The sequence below is a fragment of the Cyprinus carpio genome, chromosome B18 (genome assembly GCF_018340385.1).
Source record: "Cyprinus carpio isolate SPL01 chromosome B18, ASM1834038v1, whole genome shotgun sequence".
NCBI lineage: Eukaryota > Metazoa > Chordata > Actinopteri > Cypriniformes > Cyprinidae > Cyprinus > Cyprinus carpio.
Window position 1 is genome coordinate 20,745,603 of NC_056614.1, and position 24,352 is coordinate 20,769,954.

At 35.6% G+C, this 24,352-nt stretch overlaps 2 protein-coding genes across 7 annotated transcripts in view; one reads left to right on the forward strand and one right to left on the reverse strand.

Moving 5' to 3' along the window:
• The window catches only part of LOC109109211 (thromboxane-A synthase-like), a 56,756-nt gene extending 39,770 nt beyond the window's left edge, over positions 1–16,986 (reverse strand). For all 5 annotated transcript variants that reach the window (XR_006157125.1, XR_006157126.1, XR_006157124.1 and 2 more), the window contains exons 1-2: positions 16,894–16,986; positions 14,429–14,560 (exon numbers count right to left, since the gene is read on the reverse strand). Coding sequence is in view for 2 of the 5 variants with exons in the window: in XM_042744311.1 (XP_042600245.1) it covers positions 14,429–14,529 (101 nt within the window). In the remaining 3 variants the exon portion in view is untranslated. The remainder of the gene's footprint in view (positions 1–14,428; positions 14,561–16,893) is intronic.
• Positions 16,987–18,219: 1,233 nt separating this feature from the next.
• LOC109109215 (homeodomain-interacting protein kinase 2-like) overlaps positions 18,220–24,352 on the forward strand; it is a 95,911-nt gene continuing 89,778 nt past the window's right edge. Inside the window, exons 1-2 of one of the 2 annotated variants that reach the window (XM_042744314.1) lie at positions 18,220–18,636; positions 18,718–18,737. Coding sequence is in view for 1 of the 2 variants with exons in the window: in XM_042744313.1 (XP_042600247.1) it covers positions 18,618–18,636 (19 nt within the window). In the remaining variant the exon portion in view is untranslated. The remainder of the gene's footprint in view (positions 18,637–18,717; positions 18,738–24,352) is intronic. The other variant, XM_042744313.1, reaches the window with a different exon arrangement.

Genomic DNA, 24,352 nt, shown 5'->3' on the forward strand with positions numbered 1-24,352 from the left:
AATGTATGTGCACACAAGCAGGGGTCATGGCTGGACACTCTGACAAACACAAACTCCTCCAAGGCTGATATAGTTAAACTTGCACACCAAAGTCATTAAAATGTACGAGTTTAGGGTGACCTGTAACTTTGGGGTGAATAAGCAGGAAGGGAAGGAGAGATTGAGACAACCATGTCTGGCTGACAGCAAGAGACTAACTGTGTTGTTTTCAGAGTGAGGTTGGAAGGAACAGGCCAGCCAATGTTCTCATTAGTGCCAAAAGTGCCATAAAGGAGGACAGATACAGTGTGAGGTAAAAGAGGGGTGAGAAACTGAAAAGTTGCTGTCCAGATTCTGGGAAAAAAGTTTTTTTTTTCTTTTCTGGTAAAGAATCAAGATGCTCAAACTGTGGCTCTTTTCCAAAAACTAGTGAGCTGCATATGTAGGTAGTATTTGAATGCAGTATTTCCTAACCTCACACAGCCGCACAGGTAAAGATTAAGTACCACTTCACTTTACTTCAAAAGAAAAAAGACATGAGACACAGTCTTATTTTCTGAAAAATGCATTGAAGTTAAATGAGTTTATGCTTAAATGCGGTAAGAAAAATTTAAACTTGTTTTTCGCTTTTAATAACAAGCAAGTATTTTTTTCTTACCTTATTAGCAGATGTGTTTTTGTAGTGTTATATAGGTAAAAGCAGACTAAGCAAGTAGCTTGCTCTTTCTTTGATGGACCTGAGTTTGTTTGTATTTCAAGTTCTGGGGGCAATTACGGAGAAACTAAAGAGCCAATGGCAAATTAATTTCGAAAGTAATTCCAGATGGGACTTTAAACAAAACTATTTTCCAGTCTTTGTGTGGTGGATTAAATACCACAGAAGCTAATAAGTGTAACATATCTGCGAATAAACTGGAACTTGTTAAACTTTTTTGTGAAGTAACAACTTAAATCTTTTCATTGACCATCTGATGCATACACACTATAAACGAAATATTAAAAACTAAAATATTTATAAGTACTAATAAAAAAGGGGAAGCCCTTTCCACATTCTACTGGGTTTTCTGTATTGCTTTGCAAGTTTTTGAGTTCTGCACTGATATATCATTACGATATAACTTGGGCTGTAAAAAATAATGCATTCAATTCAGTGGTTAATATTAATACTAAATGTTAAAACTGATGGCACATATTTTACTCTAGTGTTAAATGTTTATAATTACTCATCCCCAGAAATTGATTAAAAAAATCAATTTAACAGAGGCATCAGTACTGGTATAAAAATACCAAAAAACTTGGTAAAAAAGATGGCATTAAAGAAATATCCAATCATTATGTTGTGAATTGCAGATTCTGTGTGAAAATATGATTACAAATTACAAACAAGATTAATTCATTTAAAAAAAATATGTGATTTATTAGTTAGATTTTTTTTTATTGAATAACAGCACTATATAACCCATTTTGGATAAACCAGTGTTAAACTCCCTTAAACAGACCCATAAAAACAAAATAAACTGTTTGCACATTTTATATTACGATTACACTTCTTATACTGCAGCCAGAATCACCTGCAGATCTTTTGCTGATAATAACACCAGACTACTTTCTCCTTGTCTTTATCACATGCATTCACAAACACTCATAATTACACTATATTCCCACATTACAGCATCCCACAACACTAACACACTTTTCAAGCTCCGTTTACTAAAACGTAGCAGAGTTTATGTAGCAGACAGTTTGTATGTTTCAGAGAAGGACTTAGTATCAGCAAACATCTCCTGAAGCACTCAGACGCACACATTGATCCTGCCGAGCATAAAAGTGCAAGCTATAATTGCTCTGAGCTGCTTCTAGTGTCTCTCTTGATCATCCATGACACATTTGATTTCTTTTCTATTGTAGGAGCCTATTAAAAATGGGCACCAATAAAAGCGCATTGATTCATGCAGGATTAGCCCATCGGACAGGAGTTTTATCACGGCCACAATATCGCCAGCTCCCTTCTGTCGCTCTCACGCACACACTAGCGTGTGCAGCTGCAGTCACATGGACCGTGATTTGCCAGCTTTCCACTCAATAGTCTGGTGATGGTGCCGTGGGCCTGGGTGGGCTACAGAGTGAGTGTGTGCATGGGGAAAGCGATGCCCAGAACTGCTTAAGCGGTCTGCTGGTGGGCAGAGGACGATCTCCCCTGTGGAGTTTTGTGCAGTACCCAGACCTGGATCAGATGCTTGGCGGTCACGCCACAGTAGTGAGCTCAGGCTGCACATTTATCTCTGAGAGCAGAGAGCTGCTGCGATTGATCAGCTGTGGAAGAGGAGGCGCTACGGTCCAGCACAGAACCAAACACTCTGCGAAGGCAAGACTAGCGACACACAGCAACAACAAACACAGGACGGAGAGCCAAATGAGTTTAAACCACTCAGTATACAACCACATGATTTAAACATATTTAAAAGCAAATTCAGTGTTTAAAATGCACATAGTGGACAAATAAACAATGCAGAGTTGAGATTATGTTTCTTAGTACAGATTCTGATCTCAGCTATTATGAAGCTCTCTTAAAATAAACTTTTCACATTACTGTACCTCTTAACACAAGTAACCTGAGCCAATTTGAACAAAAGGCTTGGTGATAGTATCATAGGATAATTTTACTATTTATTAGTTTGTACAGAATATCTAATGTGTATAATGATTCGTTTTTAAATGTCAATTTTAAATGTCTTTTCGCTGGTATTGGTATCGACTAGAGCTGTGATCCAGAATTGAATTAAGACTGCCTTTTAAATTACAATTCAGTTCCTGCATTGGAATTTAGGATGCACATATTATGCAGATGCAGGATTCTGAAAAACTGTAATTTTTGCTAAAAAAGCCAAAGGCAAACTTTGAATGTTGGCTTGACAAAGACTTGTTTCAAAGTTTTGGGGGGGAAATTACATTTGAAGATTTATAGGCTATAATTATACAGAGGTACAATAGATATAACAATGGGTTTGTAATAGCATTTATTAAAACTAGTACTTTGTGTTGGAGAAATACTTCATTTCCAAAAGTGAATAAAGTGGGTTGACTTTCTTTAAATCCCTTTTTCTGTCCTTCCAACTCTACTTCCTGTCAGGTGTAGCCAGTTAAATTCAAAATCCAGCTTATGAATTAAAAGGGAGCCTATTCTTTTATTCTGAATTTTGCTTAACCCCTCATATCAACTACTGGTACTGTGGCAATCCTAATTACCATGAAACATAGATTCCTCATTATCATCTCATACCAAATACCAAGGCCAGTATCTGAAACCAGACACAAAGGATCGACAAGGTCTCAGACCGAAACCCTCTTAATCTCAGTAGGAAACACAAATGAGATTGTGCGATTCATGCACAGAGGGGCTCATACACGGGCGTCCAGTTTGACACAGGCTCACAGCTACGCATTTCAAATATTCTCCTCTGTCACATAATCAATCGCACACAGGACTCAGAGGATCACACAATGAAAATCGACCTGCATTCATACATGCATTAGAGGTAGATGATATACAATACACACAGAAATGTTTAGGGTCAGTAAAATTATTATTTTTAAAGAAATTAATACTTTTGAACAATTTAATGCATCCTTGATGAATAAAAGCAAAAGTAAAGGCTTATAAACTCTCAAAAAAAAAAAAATCCTTTGAACTTTCTACACAAGAATCCTGAATAAAATGCTTCACGCTTTCTACAAAAAAATATTAAGCAGCACAACAATTTTTAACATTAATAATAATAATAAATATTCCATGAGCAGCAAATTAGCATATTAGAACGGTTTCTGAAGGATCATGTGACACTGATGCCTGGGGAAATGATGCTGCAAATTCAAGGTAATTTGGTCCTGTTAAAATAATTTGTTTAATAAACCTATCATTTCTTTCAATGCATTCTATAAAAACAAAACAAAAATAAATCAAAAAACTGCTGAGAAGATAGTAATAGATTTATAATTATCTTCTCATCAGTTTTTGAATCACTTTTCCTTCCAAATTTATCACTAAAAGATACATTTTAATAAATAATCTTATCCTTTGATTTGTTCCAAACAGAAGACGAAAATAAACAAATTAGGTGAAGTACTTTATCATTTGTGAAGTGCTAAACTGGAGGCATTACTGCATACACTAATTTGGGTCTATAAACCTCTTTCAAATGGATCATTTTCTCTAGCTATTGATGTACTGTAGATCATCGAATAAATGGCGTGCAGCTTTTGTGTCAGTCAGTAAATAGCTATTATTGAACATTTACCGCATGACGTATTTACATTTGATTTGTGCACAGAGATGCATTCATGTAGACATCTATTTTAACAAAGTTTTGTGCTGTTACTGTACCCAGAGGGATTGTTGAGTGCCGCTTGTAGCTGAGATAACCAACCTACACAGTTGATGATGTAAGATATTCTTGTTTACCGACCCATGTCGTCGCGCTATGCAAACTAATGACTGCATGTTAAAAGCCCCTCACTGAGTTCAGAGTTGTTGTTTTTTAATGACTTCTAATTCCTCTCATCACTAGGCGACATGCACTTACAATTCAGCATACCAGCCTTTATTAAACACACAAACACTTTTCCCTCATTACAGCTTCAGTCCGTGTCAGGCTACAGAGGAAGGAGTTCAACCATTCACCAGCAACCATCGTCAACCATTCACCAGTGTGCTGCTTTAAAATGAAGAGAAAGGAAAAATGGAATAAACCAAAAGAGAGAAGGCAGTTTGAAAAGAAGTATATCTTGCCCTGTCACCTCCTCACTGCTGAAGTGCATTGTTTGTGCAGGTGCACATGTGTAGCCAGCTGTGAGACAACAATAACCAAAAATAGACTGAAAAATGGCGCTAAAATAGACGTGTGAACGGGCCTGCTGTGACCTCTCTCTCTTGTCCCTCCGGTTCCGTAACACCTCCCCAGGACCCAATCCCATTCTTCTGAGCCTTTCCACACAAAACATGGTGCTATTTCCAGCCCTCAGCAGGGACTATGGCATGTCTCACCACACTGACTTGTTAAAGACGGCTGAGAGAGTCTGTATCATAGACGTGATGTAAAAGGACAGTGGCTTAAAAGAACAGTTTGTCCAAAAATTCTGTCATTATTTATCATTTTTGGAACATTACTTGACAGTGTCATTATTTACTCACCCTTGTTGTTCTAAACCCATATTTCTTTCTGCTGTGGAGACAGTTTGAATAATGTACTGATTCCTGGAATTACTATAGAAAGGAAGTGCTTTAAGAATGATCTTCAAAAAGGACATAGGCACCATAAAAGTGGTCATGCTCCATATTTCAAATCTGCTAAAGTCATTATTCACTAAAATCTTTTCAACAATGATTTTTTGCCGGAATGATTCATTCTTGATTTTATCCAGATCTCAAGTTATAGATCTGATTGATTGACAATTGGAAGCCCATTTCTGCCACTAAATAAAAAAATAAAAAGGGTAACTGATAATTGCTTTTTTAACTCTGCCAAGCCCCCCCCCCCAAAAACAGCTCATTCAAACACGCCCCCACATGTCTATGTCACTATGTGGAAATATTTGCGTAATGCCGCCCAAAAGTTCACACAACGAAAGAAGGCGTGGTTTCAGTAACTGCAGTTAGTGTTGAAGCAGTCATGTCAGGGAGATGCTGTGTGTTTCTAGGTGAAAGCAAAAGCACTTTATTTGGCCTTCCGAAAGTACATGCATTTAGGAAGCTTTAAGATTACTTACAACAGAACAGCAACGCATTTTATGGACGACTGTTTCATGAACCTAGGAGAGGAGGTCATTCTGACTTTGCTACGACAATCTGGCACTTCTGAATCAGCTACTGTAAGTATGTTTTGTTATTAAAGTATTTGCAATTGACTGTTCAAATGCGTAGTTTTGCGTGTCGTGTGTGTGTGTGAGAGAGAGAGAGAGACAGGGTCACACAGTGGAGTCAGCTGTCTTAACCGTCCGTGGCTTGTGTACTGCAAACACATACAAGCTTCATCACTGTGTCTGTTACGCGACTCTGTTCCCCTTTCGGGCTTGAACTTATGGTAAATCTAAGGACATTATTAACTGTCTCTAGATTTATTTTAAAAGATGAAGATTGTAATTATGGAAAGGAACGTTAAATTTCCGACGACTGCTTGCGGTGTTCGGCCAATCACAATGCATTGGGTCAGTTGGCCAATCAGAGCAGACTGCGCTTGTCAGAAGGAGGGACTTTGTAGAAAACGACGTGTTTGAGAGAGGCGGGGCATAGAGGACCTACAATAATGTACAGTATTTGAAAAATAATGTGTTTTTTTTTAATTAAAGCATGTCAACATATTCTGTTACATCAAATACACAAAATAATGATCTTTAAAAAAGCATCATATGACCCCTTTAAAATAACCACAGTATTAACAACAACCTTGAAATAAGAGCGCAAGGTTTATCTGATAAGCAGATGCATGAAAGTATAGCATTTTATTTTATGAAAATGAGAAAGTTTTCGCACAGAAAGAGAAGTGATCTTGCGCTCATAGAACTTAACACGTGCCATGCTATATCTGCAGCTAAGCTGAATAAAAAGCAGAATGAACTAATGAAACGTTCTGTGGGAGCCCTTTACACCTTAAAAATAGTTTAAGTTTAATATTCCAAGTCTTCTAAAGCCACATAACAGCTCTGTCCAGGATCAAAGTGAATTTCAAGTCATTATTTGGTGAAATTTTTTAAATCTGCTGTAATTCTCCTTGAGTTCATGAGAAAGATTCCATTTGTTTTCTTTTAACTCTGATCTTTTCAATAAGGGGTCATCAAACTTGATCCTGGAGGGCCGATGTCCTGCAGAGTTTAGCTCCAACTTGGCTCAACACACCTGCCTGGAATTCTCAGGCATACCATTGTAAGACCTTGATTAGCTGGTTCAGGTGTGTTTGATTAGGGTTGGAGCTAAACTCTGTAGGACACCGGCCCTTCAGGACTGAGCCCGGTGACTCCTGTTTTAAATGAATCTCTTGTCTGAATTATTCATTCATGATTTGATCCGGTTCACAACTTATCAACTCAATGCGGTTAACATCAAAGCTGGAGGTCAATAATTACTCTTATTTTGGTCTGTTTTCTTCAACTATCACATGAATTAAAAAATGATATACTGTATAGAGCACACAGGTAATTTCGACCACGTTTATAATACTTCATGGTGCTTTGTTTACATTCTTTTTGATGCTTGAAAGCTTCAATCTCCATTCATTGTAAATGCATAGAAAACAGTGAACGTTATAACTCATCAGAAGCTTTCCTTTTGTGTTCTGCACAAGAAAGTAATACAGGTTTGGAACAATATGACAATGCATAAATTAATTTTTCTTTTTATATGAATTACTATTTTATGGTAGCATTTTACACTTTAAACACAACTAAAATCTAATGACCAGAGAAAGACTGGCTTCTAGTTCTTATCAAGGTTGTCTTCAAGACTCCACTTGAACTTCATTAATCCTACAAGATGCCACAGGCAGAAAAAAAAGAAATTTTACGAATTACAGAAAGATGATCTAATGCTAAATCACATCATAACGACAGTGAATTAATTCAAGCTGCAGGAGGGCTTGTCAGTCGCTTCCTGGTGCTTAATAGCAAAGCAGCGACGCAGCAAACTACACCAAGAGCCTGACGAAAGCGACTGCTGACTTTCGTCACTTCATAATTGAATAACAATTGTGGAATCTGAGATTTAATCTATGTATAACTCTCTCTCTGCACATCTGCAGCATGAGGTGTCAAGACAATTTGGTTACAGACTTTAATAGTGTGTGCTAGGGTACTCCATTTCCATATTAGCTGGCCTATCTTTGTGGCGGTCTTGCACGACGAGCTCATTTACAGTGAAGGGTGGATCTGGGTGAAATTAGAGTAGATTACCATATTTAGATTTATTAGGTGCCCGTCACCGTGGAAACGGAGGAGCGTAGCAGCTTCTCAGGGAGGTGCGAACGTTTGATATGATTAACATCTGTGATGGATGAGCTGTCCAACAGCCCTCAATTAAACAATAACCATTCCACAGGCTGGCCAATGACAAAGAAAGTCAAACATTGTGTGTGCAAGTGCCTTGCTGCCAAGTCAGCTGTCCACAGCTTGATGCAATCAGCATTGAATGGTCAGCGCACAGCCTCTACTTTCACATTGGAGGGCAAAGACAGTCACTTAGATTGGGCTACTGAGGACCCAGAGGAAACAGACAACCTAGCGCTACAGTGAGGGTAAAGAAAGAAAATAGCAGTAATGGATGAGGAATTTTAGTTCAACCAAACACACACGGAGCACCACATGTTCTTAAATGCGCTCTACTGAAGCAATAAAGTAGAAGAGGCTGTGCCACATTATGAGTAAAAGGCTAAAAGGCTGTTGTGAGGCCTTGACATGCAGCTCCTTCATTTGTGAATATATTTACAATAAAAGAGGGCTTTGAGTGCCATATTGAACTCAAAACAATAATTTGTAGAAATAATGAAATATTTGGACTCCATTGACTTTCGTAGCATATTTTCTTTTGTGTCCTACTACCAAGAGTCAACTATGTAGTGGAAACCTAACTAAGTTCCAATAGGTACAAAGAAATAGTTCACCCAAAAATGAAAATTTGCTGAAAATGGATCTTCTGCAGTGAATGGGTGCCATCAGAATGAGAGCCCAAAGAGCTTATAAATAATTCAGAATAATCCACACCACTCCATTCCATCAATTAACATGATGTGAAGTAAAAAGAAGTGCGTTTATAGTAAACAAATCCATCATTAAGGCATTTTAACCTTAAACCACGCATCTGGACAAATTACATGTCTATAATTTATAATAAAGCTTCCTCCACTGAAAAAGTCCATTCCCTCTTGTCCTGGAAGCAACGGGGCAGGTTTTCACATCACAAGATTTAAACTGATGCACTGGAGTCATGTGGATTACATGTGGATTATTGTGATGTTTTTATCAGATGCTTGGCCTCTCATTTTGACGGCACCCATTCACTGCACGGGATCCATTGTTGAGCAAGTGATGTAATGCTAAATTTATCCAAATCTGTTCTAATGAAGAAACAAACTTATCCACATCTTGGATGGACTGAGGGTAGGAAAATAGCGATTTTTGGGCGAACTATTCCTTTTAGTATCCCTCTTCTACAAGATATACTGTAGTCCCTGACATTGAACCCTGTATTGTCCAGTCAGCAAACAGAACCAGAACTCTTTGTTTTATAAATCTAGAACAGAATCTCCAGAGAAGTGCCACACCGGGGTCAGTGGAAAACCATTTACATGACTTTCACTCAATATCACCACTGAACAGCACCAAGATGTTTTTGTAGGGACAAGTAGGGAGTATCTTCCTCAAGGGCACAATGGTGATTGCTTCATTCTTGTGGGAATAAAACCAGCAACCTTTCAGTTACCAGCCCAAACTGTAACCACAATACCATAGCTAGGCTCTCAAATTAAATACAGATCACATGGGGTGATTTTTAATTCTATGTGAATCACAACCTAACATCTCAGGCTGCCTGCATGTGTTTAAATACTTTAATAACGTCATGCATGAGGATTAAGAGTTTTAATAGACTCGTGAAAAGAATTCAAAAGAGCTCTTCTTATGAAAGAGAGATAAAGTGAAGCAGAAAAGGAGTCCATATGATATCACAGCAGATGTCACACATCTACTGCAAGTGTGTGACCTTTCTGAAATGGTGCCCGTTGTTTATGCAGTCCAAAGGGTGACAGATGGGTTCGCACTCGACTCTGTCTCTTAAATTTTATAAGAGGATCTATTAGAATATGTCATCTTCTCCATTCAGCCTCGCCAGTGGAGAGATTCGGTCATGGTCACAAGTCCCCTATATTCACAGTGTGTTAAGTGAGAGGGATTAGCAAGTTTTCAATAAGAGACGAAAAAACAAACTTCTCAGGTTTCACAGAAGGGGGAATTTACGATGTTTATGAGGAAGGAGACACATTTTGAATGTAATGAAGACAGGAACAATAGAAGAAGATCAATAGGAATGAGCACATAAGAGTGGGGTAAGCTGTGTCACTTTTTACTTAAGTTGTCCTTTATAAGAAAGGAGAAGTGAGACAGACGTCAAACTACATCTAATTATATTTCAGGAAGTCCACTTTTAAAATGAAATTAAAGAGCTGGACTCTTAATAATAAATAAATAAATAAATAAATAAATAAATAAATAAATAAATATAATTTTTTTTTTTTATAAAACGTTAAAATGCTTTAACATTTCATAATAGCATTTGTAATAATATTCAATGCATTATAATCGTAGATCAAAATAGATTTATTACAATTCTGGCAAATAACAATGAGAGAATTTCTTTGCATGTTTTATCCAGTACACTGAAAAAATTAGACAATTTTTTTTTAAGGTAAGTAGTTGCAAACAATTTATTTTAGCTACATTTAATAAAAGAAAAATGTCGAAAGTTAGTCAATTAAATTTGTTTATTAAAATGTACCTAAAATAAATTGATTGCAACCACTTAACTTAAAAAAAACTTAAGAAATTCAATTAATCATTTTTCAATGTAATTGAAATTATTAATATTATCCAAATATAATATAATTATAATTATATCCAATATAATTAATATTTTGTTTAAATAAATTAAAAATAAAACATTAAAAACCAAACATGTTAAATGCTACATGTGAATTTAGGTATCACAAAATATAATGTACAGCATAAAAAAAGTGATTAATTTTTAGATTTTTTTTACATTGTTACATGTTATTAATTTTTTTTTTACTTTAAATGAACATTATATGATGCAAAGATAATCTTAATATAAAAATAGGAAAAATGCTCAGCACAATTAAATATTCAATACCAATAAATAAAAAAAACTAAATCTGTAATAATCAATATGGTACTAATATATTGTGCATATATATCTTGCATGAAGGCATCTACAGTATAAAATCAGATATAGGATAAGTCTGAAAAAAGACCCATACCTATATGCAAGTATGTAACTCAAATATTTTTCACTACACAAGTTTTAAAAGAAAATGATTCATAAGACAATGCAAGTACAAGCTGCAGGCCACTAAACTGGGCATTAGAATAAACTGGCCAAATTTAGATATGATTATCTTCCAATTTACACAACAACAGACGTTCAGCTGCTCATGTTGTCAAGCTACCTAAATAACCTTTTTTTTTGCAATGTCAAAGTCCAGCAAGTAACACTGAATCACAGAGGACTGAACCTAACAGCTTCATTTGCCAGTAGGTGACGCTTTGGCTGTCACCAGTCCCCTCTCGTCATGCCTTTATGCGTAATGAGGCAGAAGGGGACAGAGTTCAGAAGAAGTTCAGCTCACTGATAATCATGCTTTCCTCACATTCTGGCAACTGCAAACACTCTGAAGTCCCTATCATTCTTAAACCCTTCACTCTACTGGTCCAAGCTGGCCTCTTATATAAGCTCTAACCTTTCGCACCGGAGATCAATTCTTTGTCTAAAGGAAAACGAAATGTGCTGGAGTAGTACAGGAGGTTCCTTTGCAAATATATAGTGCTTTGCCAAGCACATTTAGCCATATTTTGCTGCATTGCAGCAAATTTAACATATCAATTGCAAGTCTGATGCAAATAAATAGTGTTCTTATTTACACATGGATGACCTCAGAGGTAAGACTTGGCTCCTCTACTGATTAGAAAGTTTTGTTCCGTAACACTGCGTCTTTTGTATTTTAAGTTTGTGTGTTTTACAAGCAGCGTCTTGAGGAACAAGGCTTGCATTTAACAGTGCAGTCATGTCTCAAATCAGGGAATAATACTCTAATATGGCTTATTTCAGCCTTGGGACCGGCCCAAAGTGCTTATTGATATACCCTCTTCGAAATCTTGATTTAAAAAAATAAAAATAAAATTTTTTTGTCATAGCAGCCCTGTGCAGAAGGGTTTCATCCTCTGATATAAATCTCCATTTGCACTGCAACAGAATGAGTGAGCCCTTACATAACTAACTTTAAGTTGGCTGTGAATGACAGTCGTGCCTTTGCCAACAGACAGGAATTTACTTGTTCTGAAAAAAAAAAGTGTGTGTGTGTGTATATAAGACAGCTAAAAGTCAAATAACAGGTACAGCATTTGTACCCCATGAAGGGAAAAAGCAGTTGATCAAATATCGGATTCTTTCTTATGTCTATTAAATCTCTTTAATATGTCTAGCATATTCTTGAATCATTTAAATTTCTTAGAAAATGTTATGACACTTTCAGCTAGAATGTAACAAATAGCCTAATAATTGTTGTGTGTGTGTGTGTAGTTAGAGATATAAATGTAATAATGTAATAAAATGAAAATATTTAATAAAATGAAAAATTTCTTTTTAATATAGCAGATTGAATGTCAATGTCAACATACAAAAAGCAATTCTTGCCTCCAATGCTATATAAATATTTAAAAAGTATATAACTTTCTTAGAAGGTGCCATTTCTCTTTAATATTCCACTGACACATATTCTGCAATAATTTGAATTTCATAGAAAACCTTATTTAACCTATAATTGAATTTGTCGATAACCTTGTAAAAAAAAAAAGTATTTTACCTTTAAATAAAGCTAACTAGTTTTTTTTTTTTTTTTAATTCCCAAGGGTTTGAATAGTAATGCAGTATATGATGCCAAGGGTCATGGCATCACTAAACAAAGCAGTGATTCTTCAGTGGGATCACCATTATGTAAGCATCACAATGGATGTAAAAGAATAAGAATATCTTAGCATTTAACCGGAAGGAAAGACACTTATCTTTTCAGACTGGCTTAAGTTCTTCTTAAACCTTAATTAACCTGCAAGCTGTTGTCCAGGGAACTCTTGTTGCTATGGACAACATGAGAAGGTCTTTTTTCAGTGCTCCTTCTCTGTTAAAGGTGACAATATAAATGTTTCAGAAGGAAGGGTGTGACTAAGCCCTGTAAAAATGGCTGTAATTAAATGCACTGATTCCAACGCTGTAATAAAGTTCTGATACGGAAAACTAAATATAACCTTAATAGAGACCTGCAACTCTAATCAGCTTCTCACCAGACTGAGTCACTGTATTATAAGAGCAGTGTTTAACTAATCCTTTATTTCAATGCTGAGCACTTTTGTTTAAAGTCACTGTGTTGTTTCTGAGGCCACTGCTGTCTTATAGAATCATGTCACTCTCTATAAAATACTGTTGAATGCTACAGGAAAACAAAAAACAAAAAACATGCATTATGCTACTAGTGACTGGATTCATTTTTTTTTTTTCTTGATAGAGTTCCACACATTTGTCAATGTCCTACAATAAAAGGACAAATTTACTCGGGCACTAGTAAAAATGGGACACTGTCACAATGCATATTTAGTCAATTTAAAAAATCACCTTTAGACTTTGCAAAGGCAAACCTTTGTTATAAGTTCAGAGAACACTGATGTAGTAATCAATTCTCAAAGAAACAGAAAACAGTTCTGTCAGATTTAAAATATGAAAACTGTAACTAAACCTCCAAGCACCTGAGTAAAAACCTAATTCTTGTTGCAAATTACAAAGATCCCCACACTTTTTGACATTTTCCCCCATGATTTCAATATGACTATTGAAGAAAGTCCAAATAATTAAATAAATGAATATTTGCGAGAAAGACAAAGCCACATTATGGATAGAGGACTCATCTAAAGTTTTAATGATGGATTTGTTGATTATAATCATAGCTTTTTGCTTCACAAGATGTTATTTGATGGACTGGAGTCGTGTTTTGGATTATTATGATGATCTTATCTACTGTCTAGACTCTCATTCTGACGGCACCCATTCGCTCCATTGGTGAGCAGGTGATGTAATGCTAAATTTCTCCAAATTTGTTCTGATGAAGAAACAAACTCATCAACATCTCGAATGGCCTGAGGGTGAGTTAATGTTCAGCAAATTATTAACTATTTATTTAATTCAGTTCACTTATATTTTTATTTTTGAGTACATATTTTACATCTACATATGTTTTATAGCTTGACATTGCAAGAGTTATATCAGCTCAGATTTTACTCCTGTCTATTCTATTGCTACAGTTATATTCCTAAGCCTTGTGGCCAAGAAATCACACAGGCCTTGCCTTCACGTGACTGGAAAAAGGGACCGGAATCTGAACGCTGGCTACATTCAAATGGGAAGACATTTAAAAGATAAGTGCGGAGACACGTGTGATTGGAATTTGATCAGATCGCGCCGTCCTTCTCCTGAGGAAAACAAGCCTGAGCTGTTTGGATCTCACAGTGGTACTAACTTCCCAGAATCCCATTAGAAACATCGGTCATGAGAAATCTGCCATTGCAATCTGTAAATACCAGTGTATGTGTTTTGCGTTTGGAAACCTCATGATGGAATTATTTTACTCACCAGTAAAGGAGGCTGAGGAACAGCAGAAAAAGGCACACAGACACAGACCATCCACTCGCCTCAACTCCAAACCATTTCAGAATGTCGACTAACGGCTGCATGATGAGACCTGTGACTCTCACCTCTGGCTTTCTGCACACAGAGAGGAGACGCTGACAAATTAAACGCACTTAAGAGTTCAAAGTATTTGTTATCTAAACACTGTAACATCACAATAACCCTAACAGCTTCAAATCTGCCAGATAAATCAGATCTTATCAAATCTTAATAAAACAAGATAAATAAAATTAAATATAATATCAATAAAAGCAATTTATTAACTGACTTGTATAAAAATAAGGTAACAATTTACAATAAAGTTCCGTTTGTTGATATTAGTTAACATGAACTAACAATGAAAAAAAAACTTCTAAAGCATTTATCAATCTTGGATAATATTATTATTAAAATCAGCAGTTTGTATCTTATTAGGACTAATGTTAAAACAGTTTAATAAATTCTGTAACAAATGGATCACTCATTGTTAGTTAATGTTGGTTAATACATTAACTAACATTAACTAATGGAACCTTTTGGTAGAGTATTAGCCCCCAAAAAAGGATAATTTTACATGCACCCATTAATTTTGGCACTTGATGATTAACACACAACAAACTCACTAATACAAAAAGAAACACTTAAAATGGGATTTGTGTGGATTATGTTGCTAACTGCATGGAGCATCATAAAACAATATACAAGTTTATTATAATAGCGCAACAGTGGAATTTAAACCTGGCTAGCATTAAAAAAAATAAAACAGATACAGTATGAAAACTTCAGTGTGATGAGTTACTTTTCATACTGTTATTAAAATTAACTTTTGATGCAAATAAATTGTGTAAAGCAAGCAACACAAACAAATGAAGTTTTGTCATTAAAAAAAATCTTTTAAAAAAACAGACTATGCCAGTTTTTTACTTGAAGTACAAAAACATAACAACCACCCAGAAAACCAGAGATGCTTTTGCAACCAATAACGCCCTAGAACTGTGACCGTGATTTCTTAATTTGCAAGCATTAGTCACATTTTCTGCATAAAAATCTAGATAAACAGAATGAAATCCTTCATGAAGATGGAAGCACTACTCTGTGACACTTGACACATTCACCTCACCCACATTTTCAGTTAAGTTAAATACAAAATGTAAATGGTTAACCAGCTCACAATCTGAAACGATCAAAAACAACTGTTAAAATAAATAGCTATAAAAACTTTAAAACTAAAAGTGCTATTAAAAAAATATTTTTTAACAGCCCTGTTTTACATGAGGAACAGAAACTGCATGCAGCAAAAAAACACAACACGTACTGTATACGCAATTATACAGACAGTAGAAATATGAATCCTTTTACATAATTATAAACAGAATACAACTAGTTTCAATTAGGTAATGCTAACTCACTTCAGCATGCAAAAAAAAAATAAAAAAATCTTATTTGCACTTTTCACTGCTTCTGTTTGTACATGTTTGACGCTCTACTGTTTACACTAGTCACATCTGGTTTCATGACTCCTCTGACATTTCTCAAAATCCCCAAAACAGGCTCTTGACTGTGAACAAGAGGCCTTGAGATGAGTTCTCATCATTGACATTGTATAGATGTGCTTCCATATTAGTGTGAAGGTACAGTAAATCTCCAAGGAAATGTAGGCTAAAAGAAGACCGCTTCTCCCACAAGAGCTGTCTACCTTCCAGCGCACACCAGATAAAGGTAAAGAATGCTTACATTTTGTTAACAGTTAAGTTGGAACTTTCTGGCTAGTCTGAGAGCATGTAAGGACATCTAGGTGTGCGCAAAAGGGCCAATCACATACAATTTCGCAATAATGCAAGATAAACTTTTAACAGATAATGCTGACACTATGCATGATTCTCAGTGATTCTTATACTTTATTACATAAATCAGAATACGAGCTTAGACAAATATCACATGGTTACTTAATCACACAGTAAAGATCAGAACTATAAAAAATAATAATCACCTCAAAGAATATATTAGCCTAACATTATTTGAATAAAAAGTTTATTTTTATTTTCAAAGATGACTTCTTACAAGTCATTCTACAAAAATTCGATTTGGCAGTGCATTAATTTCTGTTACATGTGCGTACTACTGTATGTGATTGTGAAACTTCTCTGAAATTCACGTTAAGATAGTTTATAATTTAGGCAACTGTCAACATTGAGTTACTGTTTTACTAATAGCCTACACATAGGAAGAATAAGTTCATTACGATACTCTCTATGTCATGTCACCTTTCCCCTATTGCTTTGTCATAGAATCAGTACAACGGTTTACGTGATAAAAAGAACGAGCAGCGATAATAATGTTTGCTGTTGCTTGAGTTAATCTGAGATGTTACAATGTTATGAAAGGTTTAGATTATACCAATAGTAAAATGATATAAACAGTGCGCTTACCCTGTGTTTGACAACAACCGCTTGTGATCACACTGAGGCGTTCTGGAAAATGTAGTTTTTATGCAACTGAAAAAAAAAAAAAAAAAATTCCCACGCAATGGCTTGTGGTACTTGTAGTTTGCACTGATAGCTAGCCGGGGGACCACACACAAGAATAGCCTACTGTTCTTTATTTGAATAAGGTAATAATAATTAAAATTAAGTAATAGGCTATTATTTAATCATTTGTGTCCGTTTGTTTGTTTGCTGTATAGCTACAGTAGCCTATATTGTTGTCCTGTATTATAAAACATTGTTTTGTGAAGAAAAGGTGCATGACCTCTTGAATATTACTGTTTTAATATGTGTTTGGGACTGGATAACAGACGGATGTATCTCTGTAATCTACTTTTTGTGAAATTTTTATTGTGTTCACTGTAATAAACATACAATGATATGCTAAAGCCTAATGTATGTGATACACAACTTCATCTAATCCTGTGTTGAACAGAGCACTCTTTTCAGTCTAAGTAATGTTCCTACACTTCCTACACTGTTACATCAGTCATAATTTTTAGATCTGTGGAGAAAAAAAAAAAAAAATCTAAAACACTGTTGAATAGATGTTAGTTTATGCAGATGAAATTTCCCAAGCAAAATGAACAATTTTATAGTCTCATCAACTATGGAAAAAACAGATTCGGTTTTTTTGATGAATCTATCAATCATCTACTATTGTATTTTTTTTTTTTTATGAAATGACCAATGTATTCAAATGGATATCAAATTGCAGAAACATGGAGAATAGTTGCAAGCAAGAACAAATAAATGTTTAAGAAATTCTGGCCTATTCCTGTAATCCCGTTCTGATGGACTTGAATATCATGAAAATGATCACAATTTTTAATGCAATAATCAGATCCTACACTTTAAAATAATTATAATTTAAAAAAATCAATAAAAAACGTTATTGTTACCATAATAAAACCTATATATTGCTCAATTTTCTTAAATATTATTTATAATTTATTAATGATTGTTAACAGTGGAACCACTCAAACTTGATGTGGGCATGCATGGTATCAAGGCAATACTAAGTTTTTTTTTTTGACGTGTAGCCTACTATAATGGTAATCTTTAACATTCTTTGGAATTTTGCATAGGCTATGCCATGGTAATATTTCATTAAAATATAACAACCTCACTACACCATGGTGACATCGCAGTAAGGAAGTAATAAATGTAATATCAATAGTATTTGACAGAACTAACGCTAGCTGTTTGCAGAACAGCAGTGAGCCCGATCGAGTAGATCGTCGCTTGATTTAGAGGCCCAGTTCAACACGATCGGTTACCTCGTCGTTTGATTACACCGCAAAGTCGCTCCGTTCGCTCGCTCGTTTCTCTCATTGCAACTTTTGCAGGCACTCACTCCACAGACATGATCACCAGCTGAAGCCAAGACCTGCAATTTGGCTCTTTTTTAGAGCCAAAACACCATCGATACCCGTGGAGTTAAGTTGCAGACCTCCTTTTTTCATCACGCACCCCGGGCCGATCATCAAATTCAAATTCTGGATGTGATTTTTCAATCTTTTATCCCTTTTCTCTCCCTGATGAACTGGGTTAGTAATGCAGGAGACAGCAGCGATTCTGTCCGCGGCTCAAGATGGCAGATTTTTATTGAGTTGTGAACAGTGCTGTCGCTTCATTTTTTGCCATGAATAACAGAAACCCTTGCACCGATGGCCCCTGTATACGAAGGTAAGATCTACAGCCCTTACGAGGGTGAAATTAATGTCAGACCTGCACATAATTGACTAACATTATTCACTCTCTCCGCAGAGAGACCGTCGGGTCCTGAGGTTCATTACCAATCTGTTACTTGTGTCAGAAAGGATGCATTTGTTAAATTTGAATTATTTATAAAATCTTAGCTTGATGTGCTATCAGTTAGTTGTTGAATTCGTCCAGTGTTATTGTGGATTTTGACTAAAATGTATTTGAAACCGCAAACCTCCCTCTGTTTCATTGTGTAATGCTCTCTATTCACTTAATGGTTATTCTTATAGGCTGTTAGTACAAAATTCCACAGTTTTATAATAGATTGCTGTGTATTCTGCATGCTTATAACATATATATATTAGATTATGGATTTATTTAGGTAGGTAATAGCCTATACAAAACAGAAGTGGGTATGAAGCAAACAGGCAGTATACAGATAAGGCTTGATTGGAATTGCATTTAATAATTTCTCGTTTCACTATTATGTGACTTGTTATTCTATTGATGCTGCACAGTATATGTTGTAATGATTTAGACTAACTAATACACTGCAGTGTTAAGGTGACTAATCCTTGTGCAGGAATGCTTTATGGAGAATATTGTGAATCCATAGCAGAGTTTTTACTGTCTTAGCATTTTTTTGTTCTCTGTGAGGGGTAAAATCGATTCTTCAACAGCCTAAAAAGCTGGTTTTGTTCTCCAGAGAACATACCGAGGTCACTTACAGGGTTAGTTCACCCCAAAATGAATTCTGTCATCATTTACTCACTTAAACCTCTTTGACTTTCTTTTTTTTTTTCTTCTGTGGAGATTTTGGACAGATTGTTGGTGACTGACAGCCTTAGTCACTTTCGCTGTATGCAAAATGAAAGTGAACAGTGATTGAGATCCAGCCGCACAGGTTTGGAATGACGTGAGGGTGTGTAAATGATGACAGATTTTCCATTTTTGGATGAACTATCTCTTCATGGCTTGTGCCTCAAAACCACATGCTGCCAATTTTTGGGCATCATAGGTGTATATGCAGCTTTTTGGAGCACTGTATGTGCCTTCAGTGCTTTAAAATGTAAGGTTTTCAGACACAGCCTTAGTTGTGGTTGAGTTTGATTTCAGATTGAGGTTGAGTGCTATTCTGGTTGGTTGTAGTTCATAATTTGGACAAATATGAAACAATGCATGTGTGCAATAGTGACTCAAATGTCAGAGGTACCATGCCAGCCTCAGACAGCTGAAGGTTTGCATTTGTCTTTTTTTTTAAATTGTTCAGTATTTCGGATTGATTACCCATGCTCCCTCTACTGGTGATAGCAAACCCCACCCTTTTTGTCTTTAAGATTATTTGACAAAATGAATAAGCATTACTTTTTAAACACATGCAAACCTTTACTCACAGTTCTACAACTTTCTTAGTTGATTAGATGATCTTATATAGATGGATGCTAGATAGATTCATCTTGTGGAACTGTAACATTTGAAGACCCTTAAGGTAACCTTATGGGCCATCTGAAGCCCCTGAGACTTGGTTTAGCTTTCGTGTAACTTTCGAGGTTTGCTCTGGCTGTTGTATAAACAGCATCTCCTATGGGGACGTTCACTATAATCCCAAACAAAACCAAGTGAGTTTATTTAAGAAAACAAATCTGTATGACTTTAGCCTAATTGTTTAGTCGAACAGTGATGTGCATAAGGTGTAAAGACAGATTTGTCATTTGGAAGTAGTTAATGAAGTAGAAACGACATTGTTCTGGTGGTTTCTCTTTCTCTGCTCTTGCTTATTATAGATGTGTGTGCTCAGAATGGAAATGTGGAGCAGCATCACACTTTTCCTTTACTGTCCATATGTCTTGTGTGATATTTATGAATGCAATTATGTAGTTTTCACACTTCAGATGGCTGGTTTATACAGAAATGTGTTTCTTTTGCTGTTTATCTCTCTTTGTTTCACTTGTAGATTTGTTTTCGGTGCATTACCAAAGCTGGAAATTTTAACATGGTGGTGGTGTTGTCATTTTACAAATGCCTAATAATTTCTTGCTTTTCATGGTTTGAGCAGCTAGTCTAATATAACACCAATCTGTGAGTGAATGTGAACACACATTAAAACTAGATTAAATGTCTGGTCATGCTTGTTTAGCATTTATTTACGGACTCCTCTGCTCATCTCATGGCTGTCAGATGCATGTATTGAATTTGTGTCGCTAAGGCACATGCGCGCTGTGTTGAGCTCTTTTCAAAAGCAGGAGTAAAAGACCTTTCAGTTTGTGAATAAATATCTGTTACTGCTTCAGTTTAGGGTACAGACTGTCCGTGGAGACGTTTGTAATGCCAGTCCATAGTGAGAGCTCTTTGTTGTTGCCTTTTCCCCTGCACTGATGTGTCTTTGTGGAGCGCTGTGGTGCAGGCCCAATGCTCTGGCTCAATCCCATACTGAAGAGTAATCTGGGGCCAGAGGAGTCTTGGCTCCCTCCTCATAACCCACACTGACGTGTTGATAAATGCCTGATGTGAGGACCAAGACAACCTGTCTCTACAGCAGAAGAAAGCAAATGTTTAGCTTTGGAGTGCTTGAGATGGAAAGACACCTTGAGTCAGGCCTGGGTCTTTCTGATTATTGTTTTTTCTCTTTATATTTAGGAGTCATGTGTGCCGATTATTAATATTGTTTGCAGTATGCTTAATCTTTAAAGGAATGGTTATTAAAAATGAAAATTACATTATTATTTATTCACATGCTGTTGCAAGACTGTATGACTTTCTTTCTTCCCTGGAACATTGAAGGTCGAGTGTTATCCTTTTTTTCCATAAAACATAAATATACCATACTCTTCAAAAGTTTGAGGTCAGTAAATTCATATATTTATTTAGCAAGGATGCATTAAATGAATAAAACCAGCAAAGACAACATTACAAATACATTTTATTTTGAACTTTTTATTCATTAGAGAATCCGAAAAAAAATTGTGCCGTGCGTTCCACAAAAACATTAAGAAGCACAACTGTTTTTAACATTGATATTAATAATAAGAAATGCTTCTTGATCAGCAGATTAGCATATTAGAATGATTTCTGAAGGATCATGTGACACTGAAGACTGGAGTAATGTCTGCTGGAAATTCAGCTTTGCCATCACATGAATAAATTACATTTTAAAATATATCAAAATGGAAAATGGTTATTTCAAAGTGTAATAACTTTTCACAATATTACCCCCCCCCTTTTTTTTTTGTTTAATTCATTTTTGATCAAATAAATGCAGCCTTGTTGAGCATAAGAGGCCTCTTTCAGAAATTTATCTTCAAGCTTTTGAGAGTAACCAAAGAAACCAAAAAAAAAAGTGACCTTAAATTGGTCCGTTTGACTTCTTCATTATATTCCAAGCCTTCTGAAACCAATCTTTTAAGAATCAGTATAATGGTCTAAACCGTATGATTAGTTGTTCTCTGACCTGTAGATGATCTCGGCCAACTGTTTTTGCTTTTCAGACCTTTAGAATCCTTCTTCCAAGTTCCCCTGAGTTTGAGTTCACGCCACCATCTCCACTTGATGAGCATATGCGTCATAAATTTCATAAAGCAACTGTTCCAAACATGTCCTTCTGTTTTGGTGTTGGAGTTGATTGATTGTCCCTAACTGATCTTAACCCATGGCTAAGGTCCAAGGTCACTGCCAGTTGAGAATTGCAGGAAAATCTATAAGTTTGGAGGTCATCGCCCCAGAGTGAGTTTACATTGTTGCCCCCCTCAATCAAGAGGAAGTGCTTCCTTGCGAGGACATTGAAGCATTGTGACACTGTTTGGCAGACAGACAAATGCTTGGTTCTCATAGCCATCCAGGTTTGAAGACCACAATGGCTGTCCAGGTCATTGGTCACTCTGGAAACAGTCTTTTCCAGTGCAATATCGTCATAGAAGTCCTTACAGGACTCTTCGCCTCACCGTGGGTCAATGAATGAACCGCAGGCTTACTGAATGTGATTATGCTGTCCACATCTTGTGCTCCTTTGAAGCCTAAGGGACATTTGAGCTCTCAGAACCTCAGTGGGGAAATGGCTCACAGGTGTGCTCTGGTGCCCAAGGGAGTAGAATTGTGGGAAATGGGGGTTGGTTAGTTAATGGGGTCTGTCTTACTGACAGAAACCAAAAGTGCAGGGGAAAATGGGGCTTTGTTACTGACCAGCTCATTCATTTTTATAGGTGTTTATTTTGCCTGTGAAATGCACCAATTTTTGCATGTTTGGATTGAAACTGAAACATGCAATATCAATGCATTGACTGCATCTAAGATTTAAAAAAAATAAATTGCTAATTTTTATAAACTCTCTGGCATTTGTTGGATGGCATAACTGCTAGTGAACAAGTTCAATATTCAAACACGATCTCATAATGTGTCTCTCTCATTATCAATAAATGACTGTCTGAGAAAGACATTGTTAATGGCAAATGTATTTATAAATGAAATCCAGATAGGAGTAATAAAAGTAAAGTCATTTGCACTCTGTGTATGGCTGTAATTATCTTCAAAGCTCAACAAGTATGAAATATAAACACAGTGGATGTTTGGGTATCGCATGTTTTTCTCGTTAAGTGATTTATGTGGGTGCTTGACACAGTGACGCTGACCTCTAGAAGTCTCACAGAATGAAACTGTCAAATTAAGTAAACAGTGTTAAATGTGATGGCTTTCAATATTTCATTTATCTCTTTTATTATAAAAACAAACTTTGAATCCTTGTTAAATCAATATTGTAAACCTCAGAGGATTCATAAACCTCTGTATGTCTCTGAAGTTGTTCATTTGTAAAAGCGTTTACATTTTAGATGCTATCAGTATGTTGGTATTGTATGTTTTGTTGTCTGCGCAAACATATAAAAATACATGTTTGCTAGAGTTGGAGCAGAAAATTTAAGGAAAAAAATTTGGGGCTGTAAAAGTGTTAATTTATTTAATATTGTAATTTTTAATATGAATTACTGAATATTAAAAAATAATACTAATAAGCATTTTTTTCATCATAACAGTGTTATGTTAATTAGTTTTAGTTATACTTAACAATACCAAACTGTGCTTTCTAAAGACTGGTTAAAAATCCTATTATTCTTTTAAAGGGCCAAGTTTTTAACAGTAGAAATAAAAAAAATTAAAAAGAATCTCCATAAAGCATTGTGAAAAAATAATTCCAAAAAAGTGTTTTGGAGGTTTTTTTTTTTTTTTCTTTTTTCTGTTCACCAGTGTTACTATTAGTATGATCCCGAGGGCTTTATGACACTGGTCTGGAACATTTTTATACTTAAGTTTAACGTATAAGTACAAAGAAATAAATTAGAATTTAATGTTTATAAATCCATCTGTACTTTAATAATGGTAGAAAAAAGATGCACAACATTTGATTTAGCCTAATTACTTATTATTACTTAATTACTTATTTTTGTGTTTTAGTAATAACTGTGATTTTAGAGTAATGCCTATATAAAAGCATATTTATTTTGAAACAACTTTTGAAACAAGATGTCTTTATAATGTCATGCTTAATATTTTTTTCTCACATAGTCCAAATGGATTTTTATACATAATATATAGCTATCTTTATTTTTATTTTTAATCTTTTTAGGAAGGGTGTCCCTTGCAAAGGGATCATCATATTGCACTCAGTCTTTCTCTGTTCTGCTCTGTACATCTCCTCTCGGGCACCACAGCA